The 10,469-nt window shown below is 40.6% G+C and overlaps 1 protein-coding gene across 1 annotated transcript; it reads right to left on the bottom strand.

Moving 5' to 3' along the window:
• Positions 1–4,503: 4,503 nt before the first annotated feature.
• Positions 4,504–10,430, bottom strand: spra (sepiapterin reductase a). The gene is made up of 3 exons (XM_028602011.1): positions 9,991–10,430; positions 6,125–6,415; positions 4,504–5,080 (listed from the first exon to the last, which is right to left on the bottom strand). Exons 1-3 carry the CDS (start codon positions 10,310–10,312, stop codon positions 4,881–4,883), a joined length of 813 nt encoding a protein of 270 aa, XP_028457812.1. The 5' UTR covers positions 10,313–10,430; the 3' UTR covers positions 4,504–4,880.
• Between the last annotated feature and the right edge of the window lie 39 nt (positions 10,431–10,469).

Genomic DNA, 10,469 nt, shown 5'->3' with positions numbered 1-10,469 from the left:
AGTAGTGATTTAGACCATAAACGTATTATAAAAATGATTATTAAGGTAATAAAACAAGTGAGAAGTAGGGTCGTTTGGGATACCCTGGTAGCTCACCTGGTTGAGTGTGTGCTCCATGTACTAAGGCTCAGTCCTTATTATCCTTAGGGAAATTAGGTAGAATGCAAGTTAGAGGCACTTCTGCATTGGCTTCACTTTTGAGGCCCACAAGCTTTGTCCGTTATTAATGGTTAACCCTAACCCAGTCTATGATTTGGCTCTTTACCTGCAAAATGCTCCACTATGTTCAGTCTGTCTAACCTGGATCGACTTGGCTATGCTCATGCAGAACCTGGGGGATGGAGCCAGGACAGCCCTCAAAAAGACATGGGAAAGGGATCTTAGTAGTACACTGGATGAGGAGTGGGACAGAATCTGTAGGAATATTACAATGATGTCACACGATGTGAGGGTGCACCTCATTTAGTTCAAGATTATGCATTGCTTCTATTGGATGCCCTCTAGATTGTTTAGAATTGGTCTGAAAGACCCACCAAATTGTTGGAAAATGTAATACAGAGAATGGCCAATTACTTCATGTCCTATGGTCCTGTGATAAGGTCTAGGAATTTTGGACCAGAATACATGATAACCTATATCAGATTGCAGGGACCCAGGTTCCTTTCAGCCCAAAGACTATTTGTTCTGGGAGATGGGTCAATCCTAAACGGAAAAGATAAGCACATAAGAAGCTGGGTCCAGACTAGTTTGATAATGGCCAGACAGATTATTTTAAAGGTACAATATGTAACATTTCTGCTTTAAAATGTCTAAAACGACCATACCTATGTTATATATTTTTATGAGTTGTGTTCTTACACTATCCCAAATGTTTCCACCAAATGTCAAACCCAGAGAAATCTGTTATTTTATTTTCAGACGGCACGTTTCCTTTAGTCGCCCGTCAGTGGCGTCATATAACCTTTCACTGTGTAGTTACTTGTAACTTCCGTCAGAACACTGGCAGCAAGATGGTTCAGGAGTAATTGTAAATCATACAATGTCACAGAAAAAAAATAATACTGCTTTTTTTGCCATACAGCATAATTTTGTGATTAATTACATCCCACTTTTTATTACAGTAATACAACAGAGACCTTATCTATTTTGTAAATTCAATATCGATACCAGCTTAACGTTACTAAAATGTGCTAACGTTGATGCTAATGCTTTGTGGGTAACATTATGAGGTTACAACATCGTTCAACACGCTAATAAAGTTATTTTTAGTATGACTGTTTCGACCACAGCTAACAGGACTGAGCTAACCCACGAATAACTTCACTAGTAACGTTAACGTTAGCTGTATAGATAGACGATTAATCTAATGCTAATTTAGCCAGCTAGCACACCCCGGTCTGTCTGCCTCACTCCCCCGGCGCAGAGACTCAGTCGGGATGACAGCTGACAACAGCCCCGGGACATATAGCCAGCTAGTTACCGTTAGCCCCCAGTCAGCTATCAGCCAGCTACTTTCATTACAGCAACCCCCGGCCAGAACTTATCTCCAGTGCCTGGTGCTTACGACGCTAACGGCAGTTTAATTAAACGTCGGGAAACAGACCATATCAGACCCAGCACTGAGTCACAACAGCGGCAACATCCATAGCGGTAGTTATAGCTACATGTCCGTAGCGCTACTGGTGTATGTGCCGAAAATCTCCTCCCTGCCGAATTTCTCCCACCTTCGCGTTTAGCTGTCTTTACGGTTAGCTAAATTAACCCGACAAAAGGTGGGTTAAGCACCAAAACGATATGTTAAGATTACTGAAAAGTGAAGGGGAGATAATTCCGGGCAGCTGGGAGATGTCCTGCTGCTGCACAACAGGCATCGAACGTTCTCGCCGTCGGGGAGATCCCCCCCGTCTCTCAGCCTCGTTTAGTAGCTAGTTAGCGTTACAACAAACCCCGTCCGCCCCGTTGTTGAAACCATCCAAAAGGTGACATTGATATGTGAAATATTTTGTGTTTTAGCTGCTGGCTACTGTTAGCTTGCTGGCTCACTAGCTAACTGGTCAGCTACAAATAAAAATCTAATCAAGAAAAACTTAATTATGTCGGGGAAACTGCAGCTATTTTATTACAATAACATGAATAAACGTAACGTGAATAAACTTGAATGGGTAAACTCGTCCATGAACTGATGCATTCTAACCGACAGCGAAGGTGTTTAACACTAAAAACTCCCATAATTCCACACAACTTCACAACGTCATCAAAAGTCCAATTTTACCGTCCATTGTTTTGGTTGAGAGACCCCTAGCGGCAGAAAGTTACATATTGTACGTTTAAGAGGATGGAGGAATGAAGGGGTGCCGTCAATCCAGGAGTGGGCTTGTGAGATGGCTAGGGCGGCGGCATTTAAAAGAAAGTCATATAAACGGTTTGCCAGATGAAATGTCCATACTAGAAAATGGGGAAAGTACCTGATCTTTCTGGAGGGCTCCTAAGAAGCTTTGTGCTGGGGAGAGACATGTATGATGGGCTTATGGTTGTTGTCATGTATACGTTTACTGTATTTGGTTTATTGTCTATTTTGTGGAATGGTCTTGAATATTGCAGTTACTGTGTAACTGATTTTTTATCAATTTGACAAAACCAACTTGGAGAACAGCCTGAGGAAATCATGTACAAACAAAGCAATAATAACACCAACATTTATATAAAAATAACAAGGCATACATTGAGGAATGTGTGAAAAACATTTTTAATTGAAAAGAAAAAGAACCGTCAACATTTTTCTCTCAGATATTGAAACGCTCAGCATTAGAGTAGCATTAATCACTGTTTACTAATCTAACTTTTCAGGATATCAATCAATCTTTATTTCTATAGCACATGTTTTTTTTTCTTTTCTTTTTTTAACTTACATTCTCACACACACACACACACACACACACACACACACACACACACACACACACACACAGACAGACACACATACACACACAAACACACACACACGTATTCCAGATATATTGGATAAAAATAGAGATTATTATTATTAAAGGCCTTACACAACAGTTGCAAATTCATTATCATGGTCTCAAATGTTAGTGAAAAATAAGCTTTCACTGGTGGAAATATCACCATGACTTGGTATTTGAAGCAGAAAAGGGGAACATCAGTGCAAATAATGCCCATATTTGGTGTTAAGGTAATCCAAAAGTAACGGAAGGTAATCAAGTTAAATTACTTTAATATTGTGATACTTGGATTAGGTTACTGACTACATTTTTGACAGGTAATTGGTAATTGCAACCCTCCCAACCCTGGCCGAAGCACCTGAAATAAAGCACCAGAACATCTACAAATAGCATCCTGCTACATAACGAATGTTGAGATGCTGAGGTGTCTCGCTTCCATTCATTGTTCACAACTATCTATAAACCATCAGTCATTGCAATGACTGATAGTTGATAGGGGTGGGGGAAAAAAATCGATACAGCATAGTATCGCAATATTTTCTGTGGCAATACTGTATCGATACACAGATGCCAAGTATCGATCTTTTATGATATGTGTTGGTCAGTTTGTCTGCTTGACGGTCTGATTTTGCAGCAATACAATTGAAGTGAGATGAACAAACAGAGAAATGTATCTTTTTAGATAAAACTGATGTTGACAAAGTTTCCTTTTGGGGACATAATTTGAAATTGGGAAAAATTTGAAGTTGGAAAAAAGGTAATGAATTGCAATATACTGCAGAATATTGCAATAAGTTTGAAATCGCAATAATTTCGTATCGTGACGTAAGTATCGTGATGATATGGTATCGTAAGGCCTCTGGTGATTCCCACCCCTAATAGTTGATGATTGGCCATCTTGTTAATCACCACTTTATTGCCCCTATGCACATGATTTGATAGTTTCAGACTTAAAAGGTGCACTATGAGTTCCTGCATGGTTTCAGCGCGATTTCATTTTTGTCTCAAATTGTAGGCATCTCTCCTTGATCTGCTACTGCCGGCCCCCTGAATACACTGTAAAAAAGGGAGACAACACAGGGGTCGTAAACGTCAAACAAACACTAGAGGCACAGGCTGTGCACCAAAACACAACAAACCACGTTCCAGCCAATCACCGACAAGATGGTTGGCGGAGGGGGTGGGGGTTAGTGACAGTTAATTCAGTTAGTCATGACCGTTACGTAAACATGGGGGGAAGGGTGAGCTTGGACTGTTTTCTTTGGTATTTATTTCGAACGTCAACAGAAGTGACGTCATGCAGGAGCTCATAGTGTACCTTTAAGCGACTTTTAATTGTTCTCTATCTCTGCTTGTATGGACGTCACTGACTGCAGCTTCACTGGCCATAGGGTGAGTGAACTTCTGTTCTGGAATGTCTTGAATGTAAATTTAATGAAAATCAGTTAATACGTCATGCTGTCATATTGGTCAGTTTAACAATAGAAGGCTACAACCTTAAGATTGACAGTGCAACTTGAGTCATAAGAGGTAAGTGATAGGTATAAATGAATAAGAGTTTTAATTACAATCAAGGCACACATACATAGAAATAATTTGGCCCAATGCTAAATGACTGTAAGTAGAGTTGCAAAGATTACTCGATTAAACTATTAACTATTAAATAAATATAAATCCCCAACTATTTTGTTGATTCCAGCTCCTGAATTGTGAATATTTTCTAGTTTCTCTTCTGTAAAGTATCTTTGAGTTGCGGACAAAACAAAACATTTGAGGACGTCATCTTGATCACTGATCGACATTTTTCACGCTTTTCTGACATTTATAGACCAAACACTAATGAAGAAATCAAAAAATAATAATTAACATATTAATAATAAAATAATCACTAGTTGCAGCTCTAGCTGTAAGTACTCAAGCTGTGTCTACGTCATAGATGTCGATGTGAGCTCCTGATGTGTAGTTGTCTTCCAGCAGCAGCTTCATCAGCTTGGCACAAGAGGCCTCACAGGTGAGCACCTGGCCCTGAGCGAACATGTCTGAAATAGACGCCCTGATGCCGGGATCTGCTGTTGTGGATACGGCCTCCGTCAGCATGGCAGTATCCAGAGGCCCTGGTACAATACAGAGGACAGAGGTGAATGGGTTCCAGAGTAGGAATGGAGAGAACAAACACATCTGTCTGCAAAGTAGAGAGGACCTTACCATTACTGCATATTGTTCTGCTTTAGTAGTATGAAGCAACCACATTAAATTCTAACGTTTTGATGGAAATATGGAAAAATAACTATAACATTCCCACCAGGGCCTGAAATTAACACCCGCGTATGTGCCAAATTTGGGTGAATTTTGCCATTGGCGGCTGAAACTGTCTACTATCTATTTGCCATGTTGGCCGGTAGCCAATGAGAATTGAGTGAATTATTAATTTTTTGCCACTGTTGTTGTTGCTTGTAATCCTTCTGCTCTCCTGTGTACCAAGTCGTCCCTGTGATTATAGTGAAGGATGCCTGCCCACTGGCTAACCTTTAACTTGGCCCAGCGGTGTATCTCCGGTCTTCCGGGCCCTAAACACAGTACTAAAACAGCTCTGGTTAAAATCAACAATGACCTCCTTCGTGCAGCAAACTCTGGATTGCTCACCATCCTCATCCTCCTCGACCTTACTGCCGCCTTTGACACCATCTCTCACCCACTACTCCTGACAGACAGTATGTCCAACTGAGGAACCACAGGTCAAAGTGTTACACTGGGTGTCCCCCAAGGGTCAGTACTGGGTCCCATCTTATTCATCATTTACCTCCTTCCCCTCTGTACAATCCTCCGTCACTATGGTGTCCACTTTCACTGTTACGCTGATGACAGATGAATTTGAATTGTAACCTCTTGCATTATTCTTTAAGTGCTCTAAAAAATTTGTGTTTGAAATAGTATTTCCAGATAGATTCCTGCATTCCAGCAGCTGTTAGTATGTTTAAAATAGTAATATAATAATAATTAAGGAAACATATAATGCTACATGTAAAAACTGGCTTCACTGTACTGCTCAGTATCACGACTCCTTTAATAAGATCTCATTCAATTCCTCTGATTCAGCTCGAGTCTCAGGCTAACTGGTTGGACTTGTATTTAACAAGCACAAAGTGGCAGTTCCTTACCTGGAGCGTAGTTTAGCACACGAAGGTCCGGCTCCTCTTCTGCCAGCACCTTGAACATCATGTCTCGGGCAGCCTTGCCTGTGCAGTACAGCACCCAGGAGCAGAAAGGTTGCAGGGCACACAGCGAGCTGATGTTGACCACAGTGCGCCGCAGGCCTGTACGCTGTGGGAAAGCCTGCAGGACGCTGGCGGTGAGGCACAGGGAGGAGCTGACATTGAGAGACAAGTAGGAGTTCACCTCGGCCAGGTCGGTGAAGCTTTTGGCATAGCGGGTCACATCACCCAGAGAGGCTGGGGAAGAGGGAAGGAGTTGTTACTAGGGTGTGTCTACATCCTCATACATAGTTAGTGTTTCCATCAACTAGTGTTTCTGTCAGGGCCGGTGAGGCCAGGTAAGTGACTGTGGAACCAAAAGCAGACTCAGGAGGCAGAGAGTAGATTATGTAGGTTTTAATGAAGAAACACAGGAATAGGCAGCCAGGCAGAGCGCCATCTTGCCATCAAGAGCCAGGCAGCCTTTTTTCACTCAGTTAGTACATTATCATACTCTCTTACTTACCACTCAGCTATGTGGCAGTATTAGGGGCTGTTATGCAGGGTTCAAAATTAACTTTTTGTCCACCAGCTAAATGGTTAGTGAATGTTAAAATTTTATTTTTTTGGCTGGTGAGTCAAGCACATCTACCAGCCACTTATATATTTTACCAGCATTTGGCTGGTAAATAGTGCTAATTTTGAACCCAGCTCCTTTATGTATAGGGTTGGGTACTGAAACTCGGTGCCAATAGGGAACCGGTGCCAACGTAAACGGTAGTAACGAGACCGAATAAGAACGAAAGTTTCGGTGCCTCATTTTGGTGCTCAACTTTACACTACACCTGACAGCATGTAACGTTAGCCTACCTTTAGCTAGCAGCTGGATTAATCACGGTTAAAATGCTGACAGCTAACGTTAAACAGTGTAAAGTGTGACTGTATTTCACTGTGGAGGACTTCAACAGTGGGATGTAACAATTCATAGATATACAGTATGTTTATATGGTCGGAATTAAACAACACAGACGTTGCGTTCACTTGCAGCTGCCATTGTCGGAATTAAACAACACAGATTCACTTAAAAGAGGTAGCCTCGTGGTGCATTCACAGTAATTGTAAAATACCCTTTTCCCATCTGGGGTTCAACAGCAATTTACTGGTAAAATAAGTTATTGTTATAGTTATTACATTATTATTAAATCTTTAATTTTGACCATGGCCTTAGCAATAAACAAGTCACTGACTGTTGTTTACTACCCTTATTTTTTTTCTTCTTTTTTTTTTTTTTTACTTTATTGAAAAGTACCGGTTTAGGCACCGGCACCGTTTTAAAAGTATCGATTTAGTACCGGAATCGAAAAAAAAAACAAACGATACCCAACCCTATTTATGTATGTATATGTGTTAAAGGGGAGTGCAAGGATGGTTGGCGTCTGGCCAATTGTGGTGGGGTGGTCTGGGTCTCAAAAGTCCAGGGAAGATTTTTTAATTATTTATTTATTTTTTAAGCCTTCCCCAATGTTTCTTTCCTAAACCCAACCGTTTATTGTTGTCCTATGCGTCGTGTTTTTGTCTGTTTTTTTTTGGACAAAACATGTTGGGCAATAAAAAGAAGAACTCATTTTTTTTTATTTTACCATCGCTTCTCTAAGCCCCCTTGACCTTCTTTCATCCTGACCATTGTGAAGGCTCGCCCAGAGCCACTCTTGCTTAGGACAGGTTTACTGTAGGTCTCAGGGGTATTCCAGGAAGCTGGAATGTCAGCTCACCTGTGAAAAATATTGGGCTATAGCTTTTAATGTTTTGAATCTGAAATTGTAAAACATTCCTGCACTTTCCCATGAAAGTATTTCATTTTAATTTTGGTACATGTATGACCTGTAAAGAAGTTCAATTCAATTGTATTGTAATGTCAAAGGTTACCCTTTAAAATAAGATACACAAAATATAAATGAAGGGGAAGGACCGAATCAGAGGAAGGCACTGGTGAAATCACAGTAATAAACAACATAATATAATTATATTGTGATAACATTTTGATTTTTATACTAATGAGCTATGATGTTATGAGAGGTTGGGTATTGTTCACAGCTTTAACCGGCAAAAAAAGTTTGTCTAAGGGCCTCCAAGCTTGTGTGTGCGGCATGCACTCTCACCATGATCCTGCATCACTTGGAGTTGTATAATGGCTGCTGAAATAAAAGTGGACACATTAGCTGCCAGCACAGCTAGTGTGTCCACTTTTATTTATTGGGCTTTTGGCTGGAAGGCAGAAATATTAGTAGTAGTGTTTGGCTTGTCCCACCCTAACTTGTTTTAACCAAGTGTTACACTTGGAGAGTTAGGGGATTCTTTCACCATATTCAAACAACTGAATGCAGAGTGGCTCTGTCGATGGCAGTGACATTCAGTCGGTACTGTAAACTGTCCAAACTGACATAGCTCAACTGCTAGTAACTGGATTAAACACGGTTACATTGCTGACAGCTAAAGCTAAACGGTGTAAAGTTTGTCTGTATTTCAGTGTAGAGGATTCCAACAATGGGATGTAACAATCTGAAGCTGCAGTTGTCGGAAAAACACATGGTGTGTTCAATGAAACTGGTAACCTACAGCCTTGTGGTGCATTCAATGCCCTTTTCCCATCTGGTGGTTTTTGTCGTTCAACAGCTATTTACTAGTGAAATAAGTTATTGTTATAGTTATTACATTATTATTAAATCATTTAATTTTGACCATATGGCCTTAGCAATAAACAACCCGTTCTTTAATGTCGCCAACTGTTGTTTAGTATCCTTCTTTTTTTTTACTTTCTTAAAAAGTATCGGTTCAGGCACCGGTACAGTTTAAAAAGTACAGCTTTAGCACCGGTATCCAAACCAAAGAATACCCAACCCTAATATTGACTCTAGATTCAAATGTGTGACTAGATTCACACATTTTTCTTTGGTTTACAGTAAATAAATAAATAAATAATAAACAAATACAAATCTTAAAATCAAGTTCATAAAGTCACTTTCTTTGCATTCATTTGATTCCCAATCAACTGGTAATAATTGCTTTCCCAGTTAATACGTACTTAAAAACATTTCTGGAATGCAAAATAATAGAATTTTAATCATGTGATAAAACATGCGATTAATCGTTATTAACTATAGAAATTCAGTGATTAATCGCGATTATTTTTTATCGTTTGACAGCCCTAGTTATGATACACACCTCCTATCATGGAGACTCTTTACTCTAGGCTGTGTTGTCCTCTCTTTTCCGGACATGTCAAACAGCAGATTTACTGTTAGCCAGTGTTATTCGGATGTGCACCAAGTAGTAGACACACTGTCAAAATTTCTTGCAGAATTTTCTAGTTCTAGTTCAGTTGTGTTATAACAGTGTTATTCACACAACTGTAGTAGCATGAAAACTGGGACATGTTTTGTTGTGATTCTCCATGTTGACATGTTGACTGATTTGGGTATATGGAGAGAAATACATTATATTTTCCTCAATCTGCAGCATTGTTCTTGTGTAGTGTTTGGTGAACATATTGTATATTTGCACTTTCTCTGTGTACTTCATTTACAGTACTATAATCCCTGAGTAGAATTGCTAAAAGTGTTTTAGGTTAGCAACAGCAGTGTGTAACTGATTCAAACAGAATTAAGTCATATGAAATGTGTGTGTTTCATATGGTAACAACATGTGGTTTTACATGCATAGCCTACATCAAAGTAGCTTCCATTAACAGCTGTGTAGCACTTTGGTCGAGATGTGAGGTGGTGGTGAACACATTGACCGTGGTACAGTAATTAGCTCTACAGGTTTCTTCTTACCAGCATTGTTGACCAGTACAACGTGATCTATATCGTCAGAAAAAGCTTCTTTAGATGCTCTGACAATGCTCTCCGGTCCCTCAATCTGACCCAGATCTGCCACGACACACTCAACCACCAGGCCCGCTTTGCCTGCCTCCGACTCGGCCAGCTCAGCCTGCAAAGCCCGCAGGTCATCACCGGAGCGGGCCGTCAGGATGAGCGCTGACCCCGGCTTCACCAACCGAGACATCTCCCTCGCTATAGTCCGGCCAAAGCCTCTGGAGGCCCCGGTAATAATACAGAGCGCCCGGCCCAGGTCAGTACTTTCAGTGGACGACATGGTTCTAAATGACAGCAGACCGGGCTCTTTTTCTTCTTCTTCTTCTTTGAAGTTTTAAAGTAGTCGGCATCCACAATGTTGCATTACTGCCTCATTTGGGTTTTACTCTCCCTTTTAGTTCATCTTAAGCCGTCTGTCCAGTCCAGTCCATAGGCCG

Source organism: Perca flavescens, chromosome 16 (genome assembly GCF_004354835.1).
Source record: "Perca flavescens isolate YP-PL-M2 chromosome 16, PFLA_1.0, whole genome shotgun sequence".
In the NCBI taxonomy this organism is placed as follows: domain Eukaryota; kingdom Metazoa; phylum Chordata; class Actinopteri; order Perciformes; family Percidae; genus Perca; species Perca flavescens.
The sequence above is the reverse complement of the archived record's forward strand: the minus strand, read 5'-3'. Positions and strand labels throughout refer to the sequence as shown.

Coding starts and splice junctions, on each gene's coding strand:
- spra (XM_028602011.1), bottom strand. CDS start 10,312: ATGTCGTCCACTGAAAGTACTGACCTGGGCCGGGCGCTCTGTATTATT. Junction 6,416..9,990: donor TGTACTGGTCAACAATGCTG/GTAAGAAGAAAC, acceptor CCTCTTCCCCAG/CCTCTCTGGGTGATGTGACC. Junction 5,081..6,124: donor TGTGCTAAACTACGCTCCAG/GTAAGGAACTGC, acceptor GTATTGTACCAG/GGCCTCTGGATACTGCCATG.